The sequence below is a fragment of the Pan paniscus genome, chromosome 12, assembly GCF_029289425.2.
Source record: "Pan paniscus chromosome 12, NHGRI_mPanPan1-v2.0_pri, whole genome shotgun sequence".
Taxonomy (NCBI): domain Eukaryota; kingdom Metazoa; phylum Chordata; class Mammalia; order Primates; family Hominidae; genus Pan; species Pan paniscus.
The window spans coordinates 52,588,099-52,613,394 of record NC_073261.2 but is presented as its reverse complement, the minus strand read 5'-3'; the positions used below and the strand labels follow the sequence as shown (position 1 = coordinate 52,613,394).

At 40.8% G+C, this 25,296-nt stretch overlaps 1 protein-coding gene across 1 annotated transcript; it reads right to left on the bottom strand.

Moving 5' to 3' along the window:
* Window positions 1–3,584: 3,584 nt before the first annotated feature.
* On the bottom strand, window positions 3,585–21,637 carry DUSP11 (dual specificity phosphatase 11). Its single transcript, XM_003810364.5, has 9 exons — window positions 21,340–21,637; window positions 19,761–19,836; window positions 16,368–16,499; window positions 15,248–15,371; window positions 10,686–10,746; window positions 8,567–8,613; window positions 8,233–8,308; window positions 7,823–7,999; window positions 3,585–4,246 (listed from the first exon to the last, which is right to left on the bottom strand). Exons 1-9 carry the CDS (start codon window positions 21,579–21,581, stop codon window positions 4,048–4,050), a joined length of 1,134 nt encoding a protein of 377 aa, XP_003810412.1. The 5' UTR covers window positions 21,582–21,637; the 3' UTR covers window positions 3,585–4,047.
* Between the last annotated feature and the right edge of the window lie 3,659 nt (window positions 21,638–25,296).

Here is a 25,296-nt window from a genome sequence, read left to right as displayed (position 1 = left end):
TGAAATATCGACTTCTGTTCATGAGTTTGCTTCTTCCCCATGGACAGGCCACTTCACCCTTTCTAGGCTAGAGACCAAGTTCTACTTAAAACCTGGAGGGAGACTGGACTGAATCACCAACTAGCCCCTCAAAGGGTAAGACTCTATGAGGTCCTTCTGACCACGCATTCATCAATTGGGCAGGAGTTAAACCGTGGGTACATTATACCTGGATAAAAATTGCCCCCGCCTCAGCCCGACCTATCAGGTTAATAGACCTGAAAGGACATGTGAACCAACTAAAAACCTGAAGCTGCTTTTGAAGAAAACATCCACAGATAAGTAAAGCCTTCTTGCTAAGCACCACAGTACTATATGGCACCACAGTACTATATGGCTTACGGTGTCTGCTGAAACCGATCTTTTCCTACAATGGGCACATTACGCAGATAGCCTACAGAAGCTCGTAGGGTTTGAGGGCTGTTACCTATCTCTAGCACGTTGGTATTACCTTGGTGGGTCTTGCTCTTACAAGGAAACAACTGAGTACAGTAACAAACTTTTATGAAAAACTATTCCAAAGAAAATCAGGTCTCTGGTGTGCTAACACGAGGAAATGTAAGGCTATGGCCTGGCATTAATATAACCCTTCACAACCCAGGTCACAGAAAATCTTTTACTATAAATCAGACTGTTCAACGAACTTTTGAATACACTGCTCCTCCTCTCCTGAAGGAATTTCCCTTGGCAGCCCCCCAAATTTTGGCTATTAATAGCCACTATACTGAGGAAGGTTTTTATCAAGCTTGGGATGATTATCTTTGAATGACTGTGTTCCCCTACCCTTATCCTGCCACCAGCCACATAAATCAAATTGCCCCTTTATGTTGGGAACAAAAAAAAAAAAACAGCATTCTTATGATAACTGGCCAAATATCACTAAGAATATGGGCTGGATGCTCCCCCCACCAGTGTGAACATACTCCAGGGCTGCAACAAACTGACTGGTTTGCTACCAATTGGACACAGGCCAGGAATTCAATGGCTAGCTTCATATGGAGTGCAATGGCTATGTGGGACTAATCTTTGGCCCTGATTACCCATTGGCTAGATAGGACAATATGCTCTGGGATTCTCACAGGTCCAGGGCCATTTGGCAAAAACCAACGGACAACCTGGAAATTTCCCAAATGTGTTGCATCAATGGACCAAGTCAGTTTTCCACTGGTATGACCATCCCCTCTCCATTTTTGTTCCCCAAGTTAGTTTAAAAAATGTTATCTGACATGTTGAGATCCTAACAAATTATACCCAGCATGTGCTGAAGGATGCATTCAAAGGCATCTCTTTAGTCACCTCTCAGATGAATATGATGAAAAAAGCAGTTTTGTAGAACCACATGGCCCTTGATGTCTTCACAGCTACACAAGGAGAACTTGTGCCATAATGAAAACTGAATGCTATGTGTACATTCCAGACAATTCAGGAAACATCACCCTGGCCCTTCAAGATATGTACAAACTGATGCTGTGTCCAACCTCATGATGTCACTAAACCAACGATTATCTTAATACTTCCGGTCAGTACCCTCTTGGTGGAAAAAATTACTGGTAATTCTAGCTATGACTATAGGAACAGGAATACTCCTTGGCTGTGGATTATACTGCTGTGGCACTATATATGTGGGATTGCAAGATCGCCCTTCTCAAGCTCCTGACACCCTGTTCAACAATGTTACAACAAAATTGCCTAAGTCCCGGGACATGTGAATATTTTCAACTGCAGGTAAGTAAGTTCCATTCCTCAGCCCCCTAGGAATGCCCCTTGCCAGCGGGAAGTAGTTAGACTGAGTCAACACCCCAACTGAAGATTGAGGAAAGGAACAGTGTCAGTGGGGATACTGTAACCCAGCCTATATTAGAAAAATCATCAGGTGTTTATTTTACTTATTTTTCTTTCTCTGTCCTTAGCTTCCTCCAGGCAGGATTGCTTGCACGTAGTCATTTTGGTAGAGGGCAGTCACTAACAAGTGATTAACTTTATATCCTAACCCCCAGGGGCTGCTTGCAAGATTAACGTACTTGTTTTTCTTTTAAAGAACAATGATCCTTAGGTCATACTGACCTCCTTGATGGCATCCAGAAATTTGACTGGCCAAGGGACACGAGCAGCTTTGATCATCAGGGAAAGCCCCCGATTACGTGCAAAGGAAGGTCACATTTGAGAATCTGCTTCTCCCACCCTCATACTTTGGCCAAATTGAATAAACCTTTCTAAGCATTAATATGTCAGTGTTTAGCTTACTGTGCACCGGGTACATGAACCTAACTTTTGGGGTTCTACAACGGCAACCTGACTGAGCTAATCACGTACAGCCAAGAACAGCTGAGCTACAGTAGCTCCTTAAGATCAGGGTCCAGATGTTGTTCATAGATGAGAGAAGAGAAAATAACTATCACGTGCAGCATCAGACATTCAATGACACAAATCCTCAAAATCAGATGCTTTAAAAAATGAAGCCAATGGCTGGGCATGGTGGCTCATGCCTGTAATCCCAGCACTTTGGGAGGCCAAGGCAGGAGGATCGCTTGAGCTCAGGAGTTCAAGACCAACCTGGGCAACAAAGTGAGACCTTATCTCTATCAAAAATTTAAAAATAAATTAATTAATTAAAATAATTTTAAAATGAAGCCAGGTTGCTCAAGTATTCATCAAGTATTTACTGAGGCTTACTATGTGTTATGATGATGAGACACTTCTTTGAGCCATCAAAGGTTTCTGGCTTCCTCTGCAACTAAAAATAATTACCCTCCCCAATGAAGGGTCTGTGTGTTCCACAGGTATAGCAGAAGAGACAACTTGGAAAAAGTGAAGGTAGGCCAGGCACAGTGGCTCACGGCTATAATCCCAACACTTTGGAAGGCTGAGGTGAGTGGATTCGCTTGAGCTAAGGAGTTTCAGACCAGCCTGGGCAACATGGCAAAACCTGGTCTCTATTAAAAAAAATACAAAAAATTGGCCAGGCATTGTAGTCCACACCTGTAGTCTCAGCTACTAGGGAGGCTGAGGTGGGAGGATCACTTGAGCCAGGAGGCAGAGGCTGCAGTGAGCCTAGATGGCACCACTGCACTCCAGCCTGGGTGACAGAGCAAGACCCTGTCTCAAAAAAAAAAAAAAAAAAAAAAAAAAAGGTAAACCACAACTCCACTTAAGAGGAGAGGCAACTGGAGAAAGATCCCAGGAGGTTATATTCAACAACAGAGCAATAACACAGTAGTCTTGCCAGATATGCACAGCCTTTAAATGGACATATTCTACTCTGTTCATCACCTTTATAAAAGTTTTCAAGTTTTCTGGATAGTTCTACTCAGTTGATGGCAATTACCCTGCCAGGTAAATTACTCACTATAATTGAATAAACCAGCAATCTGGTTTATCAGTCAGTCTCTCTTGCTCAATTGACAATCCCTAAAAGTTCATCCATTCCTGTGTGAGACCGTATTTCTGACAATTCAGTCAAAGGAAGTTGGTCAAATCCCACAACTGACTGCCAAAGAAAGTAATATCTAATCACAAAAATACCACAATTAATTACAGGTAGTAACTAGGTTCTAAAGAAATTATCTCCTAAGTAGATTTTAATATAAATTTTCAACAGTTATAGAAAATAAAGATGGCCTTTGGGTCAATAACAGAACATAACAAAAACACTAAAAATTTCTGTACATAAACACACGCATATCACAAGTCTAGTCAGAAAGAAATACATAGAAAAACAAGATAGAATTTTAAAAATAATTTGCAAGGGAAGTTCTTAATGCTTCAGTTCTAAAATATTGTCTTCTTTTAGAAAAATTTAAGACTGGAATAACAGATTGTTTTTCCTGCAATGCTGTAATTACTGCAAATTTATCAGCAAAGAGGTAAACAGCAATGCAATTTTTCCTTAAGCTTGAATACATAAGGGAACAATAAAGAAACCTGATCAGACCTGAACTAATTAAAAGTCACACCAGTAATTTTCAGGCCAGCTCTGGTCTCCAGGTAGAATTCCAGGACAGGTTTGTATCACTGGGTCCATTCCCAACAGGCTGGATAGGAGAGTCTGGAGTAATTATAAGGATACCACCTTCTTCTATCCTGGGCTGCCCGACTGGCATTGGGCTTCACATTCCAAGAATACCTCCTGTGTGAATAGTCCTCTCCAGGGGGACCAGGAGGAGGGAGATGGTGTCTCTGGTAAACATGTGGATTCTCTGAAAATTTTCTTAAAGCAAAACAAAAAGTAATAAGCCATTACTAGGATTAATACAATAATTTTTATTTATTTTAAATTTATATTTTCATAAAATATTTTAAATTTATAAATTTACAAAATAATATATATTCTACTGTTTCCTACCTGTGTGACCTTAGCAGATAAAATACTTAATTGTTATTTCCCTAAGTTCTTTATAAAATGGAGCTAATAATACTTTTCACCTTCACGAGCTGTTATGAAGCTAAATTAAAAAAATACATTTCAATTACCTACAATGCCCTGGCACACCGTGGATTCCCAGAAGCCTTTCCACCTTTCCCTACAGAGATGAATGCATGCCCATACTATTCTAATCAAATACTTTCTCTCCCAAAGTCTGGCAGGGTTGACATAAGACAGAATAAGCTAGTTAGTACTGAAAACAGATAGCTGCTTCCACTTTATAAACGAACATACATAAATTAATTATAAAGTGTGAAAAACTTTAAGCATGGTATATGCAACAAATTTGAAAAATTAGGATTTAAATTAACTTGTTTCAAAAGCAAGACCAGAAAATCTCATATAATTATACAAAAGAAAATTTGGGGCTGGGCGTGGTGGCTCACACTTGTAATCCCAGCACTTTGGGAGGCCAAGGCGGGCGGATCACCTGAAGTCGGGAGTTCAAGACCAGCCTGACTAACATGGAGAAACCCCATCTCTATTAAAAATACAAAGTTAGCCAGGTGTGGTGGTGGGGGCCTGTAATCCCAGCTACTGGGGAGGCTGAGGCAGGAGAATCATTTGAAACCGGGAGGTGGAGGTTGCGGTGAGCCGAGATCACACCATTACACTCCAGCCTGGGCAACAAGAGCAAAACTCCATCTTACAAAAAAAAATAAAGAAACTTTGGAAATCTGAGAAAAGAAAAACTAACCCCCCGCTGCAGAGCCCTCAATCCCACTTACTATAATTCAATTAGTTAGTATTTCCTTTTGTTCTTTTCCCCAGCATCTTTTTCTGACTGTTGAATCACAGCCTATTAGTTTCACTTATCATAAATAAGCTAACACTTCCAATGGCTTTATAAAATGTTATAGTACGGATATAATTATTTAGCTACATTCTCCACTGTTACAAATATAGCAGCTACAAGTTTTTCTACAATCACAAATAATGCTGGGATTAACACTGCAAAACATATACTACTGTATCCTGAGCTAGCCCAGCATCTGACACATGGAAGGGAGTTTGAGAAATGTGCTGAATGATTAAGTAAATATAGCTTTTTCTGTACTTTGAAGTATTTCCTTAAGTCTCAGAATGAAATTACTAGGTAAAGTATTTTTATGGCTCTTGAAATTGTGCTTCAAAAGGCTTATACCAATTTTCAATGCCGCAAGTGACATGTTTTTTGAAATGTTTGTTTACATCTTTTAAAAATGTCAATTTTTTTGAAGTTTTTTTTTCCTTTTTTTAATAAAAACAGGATTCCAGCATGTTGCCCAGGGTGGTCTCAAATTCCTGGGCCCAAGCAGTCCTCCCACCTTGGCCTCCCTAAGTGCTGGGATTACAGGTGTGAGCCAATGCACCTGGCCTAAAAATGGCAATGTATTTTTGAAAGTGTTTACAACGTCCTAAACTGTTTAAATTCATGTTAACTGTCAATAACAACCACTATGGGGTATGTATTATTAAATATCTATCTGACTAATGGGAAAAATGAAACGTAGATAGGCTAAGTATCTTATCCAAGATCACAAAGCAGGTGAGTAACAAAGCCAACATGCAAATCCAGGTCCAGCCTGACAACCACTACAATGGAGTGCTTATCAAAAACTGTTGCTAAACTGGCTGGGCGAGGTGGTTCATGCCTGTAATCCCAGCACTTTGGGAGGCCGAGGCAGGCAGATCACCTGAGGTCAGGAGTTCAAGACCAGCCTGGCCAACATGGTGAAACCCCCATCTCTACTAAAATACAAAAATTAGCTGGGCGTGGTGGCAGTGCCTGTAATCCCAGCTACTCGGGAGGCTGAAGCAGGAGAATTGCTTGAACCTGGGAGGTGGAGGTTGCAGTGAGCCAAGACTGCACCACTGCACTCCAGTCTGGGCGACAGGGTGAGACTCTGTCACCAAAAAAAAAAAGCAAACAAAACTGTTGCTAAATTAATAGGCAAGAATAATAGCTTGCTATTTGTGATAGTTAATTTTAGGTGTCAAGTTGACTGGGTTAAGAGATATCTAGATAGCTGGTAAAGTATTATTTCTGGGAGTGTCTGTGAGGGTGTGTCCAAAGGATACTGGTGTGTGAGTGGGTGGACTGAGTGGGAGGATCCACCCTCAGTATGCGTAGGTACCATCCAATAGGCTGGGGGCCTGGATACAACAAAAAGGCAGAGGAAAGGCAAACTGTGTTCTCTCCTGGAGCTGGAATACCTTACCTTCTCCTACTCTTGGACATTAGAACCCCAGGCTTCATGGCCTCTGGACTTGAGGACTCATACCAGTGTCCTCCAACCCTTACCAGATTCCCAGGCCTTCAGCCTTGGATTGAGAGTTACTCCACTGGCTTCCATGGTTCTGAGGCTTTCTGAGTTGGACTGAATGCTACCAGCTTCCCTGGTTCTCCAGTTTGCAGACAGCCTACTATGAAACTTCTCAGCTTTCACAAGTGCATAAGCTGATACCCCGAATAAAAAAGCTCCTCCTCCCATCCACCCACCCATCCACCCATCCATCTATCCATCCATCCATCCATCCATCCATCCATCCATCCATCCATCCATCCTACTGGTTCTATCATTCTGGAGAACTCATACTAATGTACCACTTTAACCATACTGAGGTCTTCCCCATTTTCCAAGTGAAAATACTTTTGTTGTTTTATCTGTTCAGATCCTTTGCTATTTCTCTATTAGGATTTTATTATTTTTCTTATAATTCATATCAACTCCTTAAATAACAATCTTCCTTATTCTAAAAACTATACTACATTAATGTAGCCTAAGAATATAAGATCCTTTTTGATAGCCACATCAAACTCTTGGCTTAAGTTTAAAATCAATCAAAATTTCTAAGTCCCTTTCCGAATTGCCTCTGAAAAGTCACATATTCCCTGTCCTGTAACTGATTTTCCAGTGCTAAATGCAAAATACAGAGCAGAATAATATCTCCTGGTTCAAACTGAACAGCAAGAATTCCTTATCGGCCAGGCGCGGTGGCTCACGCCTATAATCCCAGCACTTTGGGAGGCTGAGGCGGGTAGATCACAGGGTCAGGAGATCAAGACCATCCTGTCTAACATGGTGAAACCCCATCTCTACTAAAAATACAAAAAATTAGCCGGGCGTGGTGGCGGGTGCCTGTAGTCCCAGCTACTCAGGAGGCTGAGGCAGGAGAATTGCTTGAACCTGGGAGGTGGAGGTTGCAGTGAGCCGAGATCGCGCCATTGTACTCCAGCCTGGATGACAGAGCAAGACTCTGTCTCCAAAAAAAAAAAAAAAAAACAAAGAATTCCTCATCAGTATCATAATGTGTTTTCATTAACTATAGTATTAATTTCTATCTCAATTCTAGAAAAGGGAAAACAGAGAGAGGTACCTGACTGATTGTTGCAAATTTTGGGTCTGGGTGTGGAAATGTCGAGGAGCTGAGTGACCCTGGATCTGATGTAGATTATACCTAGGTCCTTGTTTAACAGGCTTATTGTGGACTGGTTGCATGAGATGTGCTGAGTCTTCAAAATCACTTGACCTGGGTACACTGGAATTCCAATTCCTTAAAGAGAATATTTTCCACACAATATTACTGGTTTCTAAATTTAATAGTCAATTTAGTGACTATATTTTGGCATATGAAAATAACAATTTCTTCCTTCTCCCATTCCTATTTGTTTACATCTCCCCCCAACAAACAAACAAGCTACCAGAAGAATGAACATATGCAACTTAAATTACATAAACAGAGATCTCCCTGACCCACAAATCTCACATATGTAACATAAGACTTACTTTCTGATAGGACCATTCTGAAGGTCTTCAATGTAGTTTTGTCTTTCTAAGCAATGTCCCCGGCACCTATTGAATACTGAGGAGAGGATAAACTGTTAGAAATAACTGTACAAAAAGCAAATCTTTCCAGAAAAAGCAAATTAAGCTGAAATTCACTATTCAAGCTGTTATATCTCACTACTTCCACATACATCTATAGACTTTTGGCAAGACTATCTTATATTGGAACAAACAAATTACAAACTTCTTTTTTTCCAAAATTTGAGAAATTCTTCTACATTTCCACCTTTAACTTTAATAAAAAAGGAAAAATAGTGTCAACCCTCATACTTACATTCAATTGCATCATCTGGCCTCACGCCTTCTACATCAATCAAATATCTAACAAAACAACATAATTTGGGTCATTTATATACGAAAAGAAAAAAATCAAGTTTTTTCAAAAAAGGTCCAATTTCAACTTATAGACATAGATATAAAAATCCTAAGAAAATATCAGCACATCAAATCCAGCAGTTATTAAAGAATGACATACCATGACCACAAAAAGACGTTTTTCAAGAATGCAAGGATGACCCAACTCCAGAAAATCTATTTATATATTTATTTACATTAATGTAATTTAATAAACAAAAGGAAAGAAAATGCAGAATCATTTTTTATCAAAATGCTTTATACACTAAAAATAGAGACTTCCTTAATATGACAGAGTATTTATCAGAAACCAATAATGAACAAAAGACAAATTGGGAAAAATATTAACATTATATCTAAAAAATACTGTATAACCAACAGAATGGGCCAGAAACTTGGGAGTCACCATCACTGTCAGCCATTTCTTCCATACTCTCATATTCAATTCACCACCAACTCCTGACAACAATATTACCTAAATATCTCTATAGAGTATATCTGTATCTTTCTACCAAAATGACCACCATGCCCTGGTCCAATCCACCATTATGCCTCAGTTCCTACAAACACCTCCCAACTTGTCTCCTTGCTTCTACCTCTTTCCCTCTGCAGTGTATTCTCCACTCAGCAGCAAAATGATAGGTTGAAAATACAAATTTGAATGTGTTCCCCACACTCATCCCCAACAAAAAAAATTCAATGGTTTTCTATTGCTCTTAAGGTAGTGACTAAAACCTTAAACATAGCTCCGCATGGTTTTAGCTCCTATTCATATTTCCAGCTCCATTTTAACGCCATACTACCCCCATGGCCCAGTCTCCCTAGCCAGTTCCTCCAACACAGTATATGTTTTCCTGTTAATATGGTCTCTGCTGATCCTTACGTCCAGAATTCTCTCCACAACATCCCTACCTGGTTAACACCTACTTATACTTCAGATATTTGCTCAGACCTCCCCACAGAAACCTCTAGTCCTCTTGTTGAAGTCAAATCCTCCCTATTCTATGCTCTCATTGTACCATGTCACTCCCCTTCTCAGCACTTGTTGGAACCGTAATTGTATAGGCATTTGTGTGATTCTTTAATATCTACTCCCTCCCTAGACTGTTAGGACGCACAAAGGGCAGCTAAAGTCTCTTTGCTAACACGCAGCACACTGCTTACACATAATAGATGCTCAGGAGATATTTTCTGAATGAACAAACATAACTCAGTACAGTGTGGCAACATCCATAAAAAGCATAATGACACATACTATTTGATTAAGAAATTCTATTTTGAGTGAAATTACCTCCGGGGCTATGGGATATGCATCCAAAAATATTTACATAGAAATGTTCACTACTTCAATGTTTTATAATATCAAAAACTTCTGACTTTTGTGTTCATCGGTGTGCAAAGAACGCAGGCCTTAAAAAGAATAAGGAGTCTGGCCAGGCGCGGTGGCTCACTCCTGTAATACCAGCACTTTGGGAGGCCGAGGTGGGTGGATCACAAGGTCAGGAGATCAAGACCATCCTGGCTAACACGGTGAAACCACATCTCTACTAAAAATACAAAAAATTAGCCGGGCGTGGTGGCGGGCACCTGTAGTCCCAGCTACTTGGGAGGCTGAGGCAGGAGAATGGCGTGAACCTGGGAAGTGGAACTTGGAGTGAGCCGAGATGGTGCCACTGCACTCCAGCCTGGGTGACAGAGCAAGACTCCGTCTCAATAAAAAAAAAAAAAAAAAAAAAAAAAAAAAAAAAAAGAATAAGGAGTCCAAGTATTTTCAAAGAAAGATGTCTATCACATATTAAATTAAAAAATAGAATGTCTAACTATTATACCATTCAATAACATGTATGCTTGTATCTGCATTTTTAGAGTCTGAAAAGATGTGTACTAAATTATTAATGGTGGTAATCTCTGGGTGGGGAGCAAGACTGCCTTCTACTTCATGTATTTCTATACCAGTTCCATTTTTTACAAGCTTACATTACCACTGTAAACAGACAAAAACAATTTAAAATGGTCTGCCTCTGGGGTTGGCAACTTACCTGCAAATGAGGTAGCCAGTCCTGTTTAAACCATGGGTACAGTGGACACCAATAAGTTTATCTATAAAAAGAAAATACAGGGTTAAGTAACTGAAGTAGATACACAAGTGTATAACGTTACCACTGCCCTGAAAATGAATAACTCTTAAGAGGAATTGTTTTTTCTAGGAACATACTATAAAGAATCATCTAACAGAAAGCCAAAACTCACTGCTTCTGGGAAACTTTGCATAGTCCCAATTAGACTCAGTGATGTAAACTGCAAGCCTGGTCAGACACTAACAGCTAAAACTGCAATGAGACAAACCCGTCTATCTTAAAACAGAATGCCCATCAGCAACTGATTTAATTATACAAAAAGGGAGTGAAAGCAACAACAGGCTAAGAGAAGAATGAAATTTGTTTCTGAATGAAACAAATAAAAGGCCTTCACTCTTGATACTGAATATTAAGGACAGTTTCCATAGTACTCTTGAGTTCCCGAAGAGCTTCTATTCCTTCTCTTGTTCGGTGCTCCACACATACCACAGGTCTACTTGCCCTGTGAAGTACTCAGGTAAATAGCACTATTCACATTTTACAATGAAAAGGCAAGGCTTGGAGATGTAAGTCAAAGCAGGCAAACAGTACAAGACTAGAATCAAGTCTAAGATTTTTCCCATTACACCACAGTATTTCTTAGTCCATCTTTTTAAAAAATTACATGAGGAATTAAATAAAAAAACGTGTAGTTTATCTTTGCAAAATCTGTGTCCATGACTAGGTAGTGTCTGGTAAAGAAGGCACTCATCAGCCAGGTGTGGTGGCTCACACCTGTAATCCCAGCACTTTCCAACCTGGCCAACATGGCGAAACCACGTCTCTACTAAAAGTACAAAAAATTAGCTGGGTATTGTGGCGGGAGCCTATAATCCCAGCTACTCAAAAAAAAAAAAAGAAAGAAAGAAAGAAAAAAAGAAAGAAAAGAAAAAAAGAAGGCACTCTGCCGGGCGTGGTGGCTCACGCCTGTAATCCCAGCCCTTTGGGAGGCGGAGGTGGGTGGATCATCTGAGGTCAGGAGTTCAAGACCAGCCTGGCCAATATGGTGAAACCCCATCTCTACTAAAAATATAAAAACTAGCCAGGTGTGGTGGTGGGTGCCTGTAATCCCAGCTACTCGGGAGGCTGAGGCAGCAGAATTGCTTGAACCCAGGAGACGGAGGTTGCAGTGTGCCAAAATGGTGCCACTGCGCTCCAGCTTTGGCGACAGAGTGAGACTCCATCTCAAAAAAAAAAAAAAAAAAAGAAAGAAAAAAGAAGGCACTCATCATCGCCAGCCTGGATTACTACAACAAACTAATCTCCCTACTTCTATCTCAACTGATCCTCCATATGGCAGATGTTATCTTTCTAAAACATAAGCCTGGCTGGGTTGTTTTCGCTTAAAAATCTCAATTTAGCATAGCATGAAGCCCAAATTTAGCATGGCATTTAGAATCCTTCATAAACTGGTATCAATCTGTCTTTCCAACCGATCTAAGTCCACAATGATCCTACCTATGATTTACAAGGGCTGATATGATCCACCTCCCTTCTGCCCAACCCCAACCTCTCTGATCCCGTTTCTCCTGCTCTTACCCTCACTCACTCCACTCCAGCCACACTCGGCTCTGTAACATTCCTCAAACATGCCTAGCATAGTCATGCCTCAGGGACTTTGCACCTGCTGTTCCCTCTGCCTTAGGACATTCCTCCCCAGACACCCAATGGCTTGGTTCATTACTTCCTTTAAGGTTCTGCTCAAATGACATCTTCATAAAGAGGCCTTCCTGATCACTCACCTCTTCCCTCATCCCTTTATCATGTTTTGTTATTCTCCAAAGCACTTATCACCATATATATTCCATGTATTTATTTGCTTATTTCTCTCCCCGACTAGAATGTAAAGTATATAAGGGCAAGGACTTTGTTCTATTTCCACTTTCTAGAAAAGTGACTTCAACATAGGTTATATAATTATTTGTTGCAAATGAACATATGAATTCCATGCCTTTTCACATTATCTTCTAGTCACACAAGAGGCTGCCTCTCCATGGCTTTAGGCCCTGTGCCTTTTGTGCCTAATCCCCAAAACTGGGCTGCCCTTTTCTCATACTGGCAAAATTCTCGTCCCTGCAGCTCGAATGTTGTCTCCTGTCAGGCCTTCCTCAATCTCTCCTCTATATTCTCACTGCACTTAATTTATTCTTTTATTATGATGAACTGTCTTTTTTGTTCTTTTTTTTTTGAGATGGAGTCTCGCTCTGTCGCCCAGGCTGGAGTGCAGTGGCGCAATCTCGGCTCACTGCAAGTTCCGCCTCCCAGGTTCACGCCATTCTCCTGCCTCAGCCTCCCGAGTAGCTGGGACTACAGGCGCCCGCCACCATGCCTGGGTTATTTTTTTTTTTTTTTGTATTTTTAGTAGAGATGGGGTTTCACCATGTTAGTCAGGATGGTCTCGATCTCCTGACCTCATGATCTGCCCACCTCGGCCTCCTAAAGTGCCGGGATTACAGGCATGAGCCACCGCGCCCGGCTTTTTTGTTCTATAATTAACCCACATCTTTTTTTTTTTTTTTTTTCTGAGACAGAGTCTTGCTCTGTCCCCCAGGCTGGAGTGCAGTGGCGCCATCTCCGCTCACTGAAAGCTCCGCCTCCCGGGTTCACGCCATTCTCCTGCCTCAGCCTCCCGAGTAGCTTGGACTACAGATGCCCGCCACCACGCCTGGCTAATTTTTTGTATTTTTAGTAGAGATGGGGTTTCACCGTGTTAGCCAGGATGGTCTCGATCTCCTGACCTCGTGATCCGCCCACCTCGGCCTCCCAAAGTGCTGGGATTACAGGCATGAGCCACCGCGCCCAGCCTAACCCACATCTTAAACCACATGCACTACATGTTTATTTTCCTAGGTAACTGTGAACTGCTATAACAAAAAACAAAGACTGCTATCATCTCTGTGTCTTCATGCTCTAACAACAAATCTAAAAGGATCTCAGTGTTTACTGAATCAATTTATTTTCTCAGTCCCTACTAGTTCTAGAAGCGAGTGGAGAGTGTAGTGTCCTCTTTTTATCAGTGAGCCTGTTAGCTGTGGGAAGGGATTATAGCAGAGGTAGCCAAAACTGATTACAAACAAGGTCCCAAGCCTGCTATGGCAGTGAGTACTGCAAGACTTAGACAGTCAGCACCACTCAGGCAGAAGACCAACATGGAGTTCAGTCTATCCAACTGACTACAATCAGTATAACATGTGAACAACTAAGATTTAAAAATGTGTTCTCATGTATTCATAAGGACCTCCTAGCCCTCACAGAACAGATGATGTGCTATATAAAAATTTCACATAAAAGAGCCTGGAAGCAGTGAATAGGCCATCAGCTGTACCCTCATATCTTAAAAGGTAGTATTTCTGTGACAACAGCTTATACAAATGAGAAAGCCAAACCTCTCAAGTTTTAAAGTTAAAGTACAGGGGAAGATCTGTGAACAAGGTTTAACATAATTAAAAGCTAGTGTCCACATTAAGTGAGCGACTAGGTTACAATTTGAAATTTTATCTTCAAACCCACTGATCCAGTCTCTATCTCTCACCTTCCATTCCCTATCTTCCCACCTCTGTCTCTGTTCTTTCTCCACTACTCCATCACATTTTTTAAAAAGGAGTATTTACTGTCAGATTTATGTAACAAAGTGTACACTCCTCAAGCTAAATTTGGAAAGAAGGCAAATGAAGCCTCTGTCCTGTGGGTGTCGGTGGCTTTCCAAAGATAAAAGCTTCTTCAGTCTTAAAATATGACAAATATGTTCTTTCTGGCAGAGAGATGCCAGAAAAAGGCAACTGGATCCTTAAGATAAAGAAGCTGTTAAGTTCTATTTTCAAAAGAGTAAGGTAAATCTTAAAGCAGGAACAAGAAAGCACCAGCCTTTGGCTTAAGTTCTCCCGTGTGAAGAATAAGAGGTGGTGGTATCCTTCTCCATCTGTACTCAAAGCGGAAAAACAGCAGAAATATCTTTTTTTAAATTATACTTTAAGTTTTAGGGTACATGTGCACAACGTGCAGGTTTGTTACATATGTATACATGTGTCTTAAATACATATGACAAAGGGGCAATTCCACTGGTGCACTCTTTCTTGTTTTGCTTCTAGGGGTCCGTCCCATTCTTAATCTTTGCCCTTTCTTGTCTCTTTCACATAACTCTAAGACTCAGAGTTTTTTAATCTTTTCTTCTACTTCTCACTTCTTAACCAATATAGAAGACAAAAATAACATTTTAATTTTATATATTTCTCATTCAAATTAAAAAAGAAAGATGAGCTAGTTCAGTTCATATTTTGCACTAAAACTAATTTAACATTCCAAAGTTAAATTATTTGTGATCAACAAAAGGAAAAACATCTTACCCTATTAGCACCATCTGACATTTTCATCACCTTAGCATCATTAAATACAACAGGTCTGAGGTTAGAACTATAAAAAAATACCAAAAATCCCCAACCCCATTCATAATGCACACCACAGTTCAGGTAAGAACAAAAACTCACCATTATCTTTATTTTCTTTCAAAAACCCATTAACAGCGTGTTTGAATTTAAAAATAGTCTCATCATCAGGCACTTGATGTCCAACTGTAAAAATTTTTAAGTAAGGAACAGTTTCTGGCAAATCCTATAAAGCAAAACCATAAAAGATGTGTATTATTTCACTTGTAGAGAAATAATTAAAGAGTAATTAGGGGACCCAGAATATAAGCCAAGAGATTATAACAAACTTAATATGCCAATATCAGTATACACAATTCTGATAAAAGAGCCATTTTTTCCAACACTGCTTCAACCAGGAAGTATCACTTGATTTTCAATAAAACTACATAATAGATAGTCACTAGGTATACAAAACTGAAAGCAAATTCCATGTGAATGAATGCATATTTAACTATAAATTATATAAACAGTTCCATTTAATATTTTATAATTCAAGGGCCAGTGCCTTCATAAAGCAGCTATGATTTAAGTAGAAGAGTAGAGAATAGAGTCAGAAGAACTTGGATTTGAATTGTGAGATAGAGGGAATTCCAAGCACTATTGAGAACTGATATTCTTGGGGTGGGAGAAAAGTAGATACAGATAAAAGACAGAAGAGGCTAAGTCAAAATCATTTTAACCATCCACAAGTGTATAGTTCAGTGGCATTACATTCACAGTATTGTGTAACCATCACCACTGTCTATACCCAAAACTTTTTCATCATCCCCGACAAAAAGACTCTGACCACTAAACCATAATTCCCTTTTCTCCCCACCTCATAGATCCTTTAGTCTGCTTTCTGTCTCTGTGAATTTGTCTATTCTAGGTACTTCATACAAGTGGAATCATATATTTGTCCTTCTGTGTCTGGTTTATTTCACTAAGCATGTTTTTAAGGTTCATCCATATTGTAGCACAGAAGAATTAAATCTATTCTTTTTTATGGCTGAATAATATTCCATTTAAGACAGCAATTAAAAACATGTAATTAGAGAAATCACTTGGTTCTCTTTTAAACTTACTACTACCCATCAAAGAAGGCCAAGCTTCACATTAGCACAAGATGATTACTGAATTACTATAAATTATTTTAGGATCAGAAGGAAGAAAGTTCTTTTCATTGAAGGGTTCCACTTACCTCTGGTTTATAATAGCGTTGAGTATATGTTAAATCAATAATCAGTCCAAGTTCTTCATTTTGTTCTCGGATTTTGTTAAAAAGATCCAAAGGGGAAAAGCATTCTTCTGGAGCAAGTTTCTTTTCAAAACTCTGTCAGAGAGAATGAAATAAGAGCAAATATGTGCTTAAAATCCTGTACTACATTAGGCATTTATTCAAGTCCTGTGATGCTAACATACAACGAGATTCAAAGGAAAGTTTCCATTCTCCTGGAACATAGAAGGTATATTACAACAATCCTTTCTTCCAGAGTGGTCAGAAAGAAAAAAATAAGCCCACTTCTATATATGTATTTCTGTATTTGTTTCATGTTGGTCTTCTAATCAGACTGTAATCTCCCAGATTTTATTCACCACTGTATCTCCAGCTCCAGGTGGAGTGCTTATCATATTTAGTGCTTATAAATATTTCTTTTTTTTTTTTTTTTTTTTTTTTGAAACAGGGTGTTGCTCTGTCATCCGTCATCCAGGCTGGAGTGCAGTGACACAAACATGGCTCACTGCAACCTCCACCTCCTGGGCTCAAGCAATCCTCCCACCTCAGCCTCACAAGTAGCTGGGACTACAGGCATGAACCACCACACCTGGCCTTTTTTTTTTTTTTTTTTTTAAAGAGATAGGGTCAGCTGGGCGCGGTGGTTCACACCTGTAATCCCAGCACTTTGGGAGGCCAAGGCGGGAGGATCACAAGGTCAGGAGATCGAGACCATCCTGGCTAACACTGTGAAACCCCGTCTCTACTAAAAATACAGAAAATTAGCCAGGGGTGGTGGCAGGCGCCTGTAGTCCCAGCTACCGGGAGGCTGAGGCAGGAGAATGGCGTGAACCCGGGAGGCAGAGCTTGCAGTGAGCCGAGATCACACCACTGCACTCCAGCCTGGGTGACAGAGTGACTCCATCTCAAAAAAAAAATTAAAAAAAAAAAAAAAAAAAAAAAAGAGATAGGGTCTTGCCATCTTGCCATGTAGCCCAGGCTGATCTCAAACTCCTGAGCTCAAGCAACCCTCCTGTCTCGGCCTCACAAATAAATATTTCTTACATGTCTACATATATGAAGGATGGCTTTCATTGCTGAATATTCTTTTATGTATGTGGCTTATTTTTGAACTTTATGCTCTGTTCCTTCAATCTGTCTGGCTACTCAGGTGCCAGCAATGTACTTTTTAAAAAATAGACTAGTTTGGCTGGGTGCGGTGGCTCAAGCCTGTAATCCCAGCACTTTGGGAGGCCGAGGCAGGAGGATCACGAGGTTAGGAGATCGAGACCATCCTGGCTAACACGGTGAAACCCCATCTCTACTAAAAACACAAAAAAATTAGCCAGGCGTGGTGGCAGGCGCTGGTAGTTCCAGCTACTCAGGAGGCAGAGGCAGGAGAATGGCGTGAACCCAGGAGGCAGAGCTTGCAGTGAACCAAGATCACACCACTGCACTCCAGCCTGGGTGACAGAGCGAGACACCATCTCAAAAAAAAAAAAAAAAAGACTAGTTTTCAGAGCAGTTTTAGGTTCACAGCAAAACTGAGCCAAAAGGACAGATAGTTCCCACATGTACTTTGCCTTCCCCACCCCACCCAGACTCCCCCACTATCCACATTCCATACCAGTGTGGTCCGTTTGTTACAAATGAAGAACCAACTCTGACACATCGTTATCACCAAAGTCTAGAGGTTAGGTATGCATGATTCATTCTATGTTATGCATTGTATGTACATATTATGTTATATATATTTTGCCACAAAAAAAATGAGAGAAAGAACTAAGTTCAAGTTTTGATTCTTCCTTTTCTGAGCCTGTTTGATTATCTACAAAATTATTTATTAGATGTAACCATCTATTCTCTGAGCTTAGTGCAGAATAAGCACTCAGTAAGAGATATTAGTACTCCTGCTACTTCATCAGCACAGGATTGTTGTGAAATGTGTTAATATACGTGAAGCCCTTTTATAGGTTTTGATCAATATATAACAACATGTATCCACCCTTAGAGTATCACACAGAATAGTTTCACTTCCCTAAAAATTCCCTGTGTCTCCAACACCTTCTTTTTGGAGACAGGGTCTTGCTCTGTTGCCCAGGCTGGAGTACAGTGGCATGATCATGGCTCACTGCAGCCTTGACCTCCTGGGTTCAATCGATCCTCCCACTTCAGCCTCCTGAGCAGCTGAGACTACAAGCACACACCACCGCGCCTGGTTAATTTTTTTATTTTTTGTAGAGACACGGTTTCGCAATGTTGCCCAGGCTGGTCTAAAACTCCTGGACTCAAGCGATACACCCACCTTGCCTCCCAAAGTACGGGATTACAAACATCATCCAACAGGCCTGGCCTGAAATGACTCATTTTTAAGCCCAGACATGCAGAGAAGCTGACACAGCAGTTGAAAAAGGAAATCTGATCTATAAGTCACAAATTAAGTAAATTCCCAAAACGTTTCAAGTAGGCTTCTCCTGATACTAATCTGAGCTATGCTGGGGAAGTCTAATAAGAAAGACATGGAATCTAGAAAACAATTATTTGTCTTCACCTTCTCATCTTTTTTATGGCTGTCAAAAGCTTTCCCCTCCTATCCCTCCTATTCCTTTCCTAGTTTAAACAAAAACACAATCTTCAGATTTTCCCCACTGAAATCCTGACCTTGATGATCCAGGGGATATTTCTGATTGTGACCATGGAAGGAAAGGAGTCCCACTGGCATTCAGTGGGTAAGGGTTACAAATTCTAAACAACTTGCCAAATTCAGGACAGTCCTACAAATGTGTCCCACATCCTGAATGACTTTTGGATGTCCTATTCAAGATTAATATAGATAAAAAGCTGTTCATATTTAGCTTGGCCTCAGAACCTAACTCCATTTCACAAATAAACACAAAGTATTTTTTGTACAATACTAATATATATTGAATTTTCCAGGATAATAATCACGTTATCAACCAAATGAAGATTATACTTTGTTATATTTGGAAATCTATTACAGGAACTCCTACCACTAAAGCAATATAACCCACCTAGATCAGTCTACATTTGTAATTCTTGAATTCATGGCGCAGGCAACTATTACTCTATGTCTTTTAATGCAGTCATGTCCAAACATTTATATATTGAAATAAATATTATTTTATTATAAATTACTTTTATTTTATTTTTTATATTATAGTTAGGGTGTTAATTGGTATTTTTGTTTAAAATATGAAGTAGGTTGTATGTACCTATGAACTTCATTTCAGGATAGTAAAGGGGTCATTACAAAGTATTTGCTATAAAAAGAGAAAATGGAATGTGATAGAGTGGAGAACAGTGTTCTGCATGGTGAACTCAGATGCCCGAAAGAATACTGAATTAACTTTTGCTTACCTTTTGCAAAGGAACTTTGAAAGCAATGAAACGAGTCCCAGGCATCCGCTGTCCAACTGGGAGATAGTCTTTCCACCTATTAGATATATTTTTTGTTAGCCAAATTGTATGTTAGCCTTGTTTCCTTGCATAAAATAAGACTTTTTGAAAATGGGAATCATAGCCCGCACAACATGTCCTCTCTCCTCTCTGCTTTGCATTTCGCCACTCCACTTATTAAACCCCACCAAGTAACGACCTATACCGTCCTTCTCTCCTGTTTCCCCATCATAAAAACGAACACAAGCCAACACAACAGTACAACTCAAATAAGGCCTATATAAAACCGGAGATACCCAGAACTTCTGTATCCCTGTTAAACTTGGCCCAGTACCAGATGCTAAAGTGCCATTAATACAAACATATTCACTGAAATAATTTAAATTCAATTATTTCACTTCACAGTTTTAGTTTTCATACGACTGATGCCATAAAGTTCAATTAGTAGGAAACTTCAAGTTCATATTTTAAGAGAAAACCTGCTAGAAGAGGGACTGTGAACTTCACTTAATAATGCTAGGAACTGGCCGGGCGCGGTGGCTCACGTCTGTAATCCCGGCACTTTGGGAGGCTGAGGCAGGTGGATCACCTGAGGTCAGGAGTTCGAGACCAGCCTGACCCACATGGTGAAACCCCGTCTCTACTAAAAATACAAAAAAAATTAGCCGGGTGTGGTGGCGGGCGCCTGTAATCCCAGCAACTTGGGCGGCTGAGGGAGGAGAATCGCTTGAATCCGGGAGGCGGAGGTTGCAGTGAGCCGAGATTGGACCATTGCACTCCAGCCTGGCGGAGAAGAGCAAAAATCCATCCCAAAAACAAAAACAAAAACAAAAACAAAGGATTGGAAGAAAACAAACAGGAGATTCACTAATTAGAACCCGACTGCAATAAGTCAGGCAAGACCTGTATTAGGGTACTGACAGAAAGTGACGGTCAAAAGATAGTAGATAAAATGAAGAGGATTTATTGAGGTATGAGATGGTGGAGGATGGTCTCAAGGAGTAAAAACAGTTCAATGCACCTACGTGCAAAGTCTCAAAATTAATCATTTGTACGTATAAAGGACTTATCTTTCAAATGAGGCCTGTTAGGAAGTAACAAAGTATGCTCTTTGTGATTTCTGGAAACAATACAAACCAACTTTCCATGTGAGATCTCAGGGCGCTACTACTGCTGGGTTCCTAACTCAAACCATTACACTTTCCGTGCCAACGTAACAAGGAATTGAGGAGGTTCCATTTTGGGAATTAAGGAGTGTCCCCAACAGTAACAGTCCCACCTTAAAGCAATCCTTCCGTATTTTACCTAAGAGCAATGGCCAGAACCTCCCTTTTACAAGAATATGGAGAAATCACAGGACATCACAGACATCGCCCCTTTCAGCTACAGCGGGTGGCGCAGAGGGTCAAAGCCTCAAAGCAAGCGGCGGACAAGTCAAGCTTGCGATGGCAACGGCGAGAGGCAGAGACCACAAACGATGAAGCCCAGACCCAGAAGCCACCAGCTGGAAAGGCCACGCCAAGGGACCAAGACATACTACCTTTCGGGGATGTGGTTTCCGCCCTTCTTCTTGGCTGAGGAGCGTCCTGAAAAGTCGCGTCTCCGGCCCCAGCCACTGCGGGGATGATGCCACTGGCTCATGTGGGTCCCAAGAAGCCGCCCACCCAATGCCAAGCCGGCCAAAAGCGCCAGTCCGGCGCCCTCAATGCCAGGATAAGACCCTAAACCGGAAGAGACTCGGCAGCCACCTACGCCGCGCTCCAGCGTCTCGCTATTGCGCATGTGCCACCGCCGGTCGTGATGGCGTAGCCACGCTGGCTTACTGAGACTCCTGATCTGTAAACAGGACTTTGGTGGCTACAGCGCCCTCTTTAGCCAGAGGCCGGTAGCACAGGTCAATAAGGGCGTGTATGCACCCTTCAGAATTCAAACAGTGAGGCACAGGGAAGTCCCTCTGCCCGATCCGCCCCACGCCCCGGTTCCTTGTGTGTTCTTCTAGATATTTACCAGCGCTTACATTCACATTTTGCATATTTTGTATACATATTTACTTTCACATATATGTATATCCTCTATTTTTATACAAAAGGAGTAACTGTACATATTCTACAATATACCTTAAACACTGATTATCCCAGTCAATTTATGCATACATAGATTCTATTTTTAATGGCTATAGGCAATTTACTTGCTTATGAGTAACATAATTAAAAGTACCATAACGTATTTAGCCAGTTCAATATTAATGGACCTTTAGTTGTTTTCAGGTTCTTTTCAAATCTTGTTACAGACAATGCTGCAATGTGAACATCCTTATACATATATACAACTATATCTAAATTCCTAGAAGTAGAATGTCTGGAATGAAACACATACAAACTTAAAATTTTGAAAGATACTACCTAATTACCCTCCAAAAATAATGTAGAAACATACACTCCCATCAAAGCCAAACTTTTATTGGGTTCCTATCACATACCAGGTATCATGCTAGAGGTGGACAGAATGTATTTAAGTTTTAGCAAATACAAAAAATAACTGAGAGTGGAGCTCAAGTCCAAGGTTTCCACACAGTCTCAAGCATAAAGATCTGTACCCGTTAGAAAAACGTTCAATTCTGCTAAAAGTGGAACTACAAAGGACAGCATACCCTATAGCAGCTTTGAAAATAGAATAGAGTACTAAATTCCAGATTAAACTGTAAGTAATTATGATTGCAGACTTTTTTTTTTTTTGAGGCCCAGTCTCACTCTGCCACCAGGCTGGAGTGCAGTGGTGCCATCTCGGCTCACTGCAACCTCCGCCTCCCAGGTTCAAGCAATTCTCCCTGCCTCAACCTCCCGAGTAGCTGGGACTACAGGTGCATGCCACGACTCCCAGCCAATTTTTTGTATTTTAGTAGAGACAGGGTTTCTCCATGTTGGCCAGGATGGTCTCGATGTCTTGACCTCATGATCAGCACTCCTCGACCTCCGAAAGTGCTGGGATTACAGGCTTGAGCCACCGCACCCGGCCAATGGCAGATTTTTGAAAGTAATTTTTACTTCTTAGTTTCTAATTTATGAAAGTAACTTACATATATTTTTAGTAATCTTTGCAACCATTTCAGAGCTGGGTAAACCAAGGATAAGAAAGGTCAGAGCTATTGAATAAATGAATATTAATAAAGCTAGACTGCTAGCTTTATTAACATTTTTGAGACAGTACTTTTCCAAACAGTTTTAAATACATAAACATTTATAATTCTGAAAATTTCCACATCATTAAAAATGTGTCAATATTCATAAATTGTTCATTGGAAAAAGAAAAAGACAGGATAGCAGAACATAACAAACCTACAATTAGGAACATTTAATTATTTGTTGTTGTTGTTGTTGAGATGGAGTCTCTCTCTGTCACCCAGGCTAGAGTGCAGTGGCGCGATCTCAGCTCACTGCAACCTCTGCCTCCTGGGTTCAAGCAATTCTCCTGCCTCAGCCTCTTGAGTAGCTGCGACTACAGGCGTGTGCCACCATGCCCGGCTAATTTTTGTATTTTTAGTAAAGACAGGGTTTCACCAAGTTGGCCAGGCTGGTCTTGAACTCCTGACCTCAAGTCATCTGCTCTCTTCGGCCTCCCAAAGTGCTGGGATGACAGGCGTGAGCCCCTGCGCCCAGCCCACATTCAAATTTGACATTAAATTGTAAAATATTGTGGCCGGGCATGGTGGCTCATGCCTGTAATTCCAGCACTTTGGGAGGCCGAGGCGGGCAGGTCACTTGAGGTCAGGAGTTAGAGATCAACCTGGCCAACATGGTAAAATCCTATCTCTACTAAAAATACAAAAATTAGCTGGGCGTGGTGGCTCATACCTGTAGTCCAGGGTACTTGGGAGGCTGAGGCAGGAGAATGGCTTGAACATGGGAGGCGGAGGTTGCAGTGAGCCAAGATTGTGCCATTGCACTCCAGCCTGGGCAACAGAGCGAGACTCTGTATCACGAAATAAATAAATAAATAATACAATGTTTTTCTGAAATGCATGAAAAATTCCAATAGGTGTATAGTGGCCCAAAACTACAAATGTTACAAATGTCTACAGACATGACAAGATACAAAACGTGACATAAATCTTTCAGAAGCTAGAAAAGCTGTATTGGGCTTACATTTTCAATTTGCTAAAAGACACAACATTGGGGTGAGAACAAACTCAGTTATAGTTGACACAAGAAAATCCAGACCTAGGTGGAATAGGGTTCCTAGAAAGTAACCAGACATACTAATGAATAACATAAATGAGGTAATATGACATAAAACATAATGGAAAAAGAATATTATTATTATTTTCTTCAGTGTACAGAAGTAATGGAAGTTCTGGACTAGCTACATAAAAAATATTAAATTCTATGTTCTATTAATACAAAATAAGTGTGTCGAATTGTTTGTCACATAAACCAAAAAATCCACACAAATCTCTTTTTCCCTGTACCCTCAACTTGCCTGTTTCCTATTCTCCACTAAATGCTTAAATTCTTCATTTTGCCTAGCCCTTGCACCCAAGCATGGCTGACAGGAAATCCCGAAGGCCCAAGATTCTACAGTGGCTGTTTGCAAGAGAGAGGAGGCTAAAAGTAACTGCCATACTGGATCCCCTTATGTGAGAAGAAAGAAAGTATCCTGAATGCTTCTCACGTATAAAAGAGCAGGATGGCAGGGTGTCTGTGTGGCCCAAGGAGCCAGAGGTAGCAAACCATGGGCAAAAGAAATGTGACCAAAGGCTAGAAGAGGGAAGGTCTGCAGTCAGCCTTATCTTCTACCTCTCTGCTGTTTGCTTCTCATGAGCAGAGTCCGTTTTCCAAACATCGGGACACTGAAAAGAAGACTCCTGCTCTGGAAGCTGACAAGAAGGAATATCCACGAATGTAAAAATGCAAGATCAAGGCTTGGCCCAGAAACGATGCCTAAAATCAAGGGGTTAAAAAAAGGAGAGCAGAAGAGAGATCCAAGTCCAACCTGGCCCAGCCCAAAGAAGGTAGGATTCAAAGAGAAGAAACTAAAAGAGAAGAGCCTTGGACCACATCATTTCCTACAAGGGGCAGTCAACGAACTTTGCTGTTCAAGTTACAAAAGAGGGTTCTTTAATCCCTTCCTTTGGCCCTTAAAAGCGGCAGTAGGGCCAGGCGCGGTGGCTCCCGCCTGTAATCCCAGCACTCTGGGAGGCAGATGCGGGCGGATCACAAGGTCAGGTGATCGAGACCATCCTGGCTAACAGGGTGAAACCCTGTCCCTACTAAAAATACAAAAAATTAGCCGGCTGAAGTGGCGGGCGCCTGTAGTCCCAGCTACTAAGGAGTCTGAGGCAGGAGAATGGCGTGAACCTGGGAGGTGGTGCTTGCAGTGAGCCAAGATCACGCCACTGCACTCCAGCCTGGGTGACAGAGCCAGACTCCATCTCACAAAAAATACAATAAAATTAAAAAGCAGCAGTAAATTCATTAATCAGATTCACTGAAATAGTTTT

Excerpts from the sequence above, each read along its gene's own strand:
- DUSP11 (XM_003810364.5), bottom strand. The coding sequence starts at position 21,581 with ATGCGCAATAGCGAGACGCTGGAGCGCGGCGTAGGTGGCTGCCGAGTC. Across the intron at positions 16,500-19,760 it reads TCAAAGTTCCTTTGCAAAAG|AGTTTTGAAAAGAAACTTGC; the intron begins GTAAGCAAAAGT and ends TCTCTCTGACAG. Across the intron at positions 8,000-8,232 it reads CAGAATGGTCCTATCAGAAA|GAATTGGAATTCCAGTGTAC; the intron begins GTAAGTCTTATG and ends ATTCTCTTTAAG.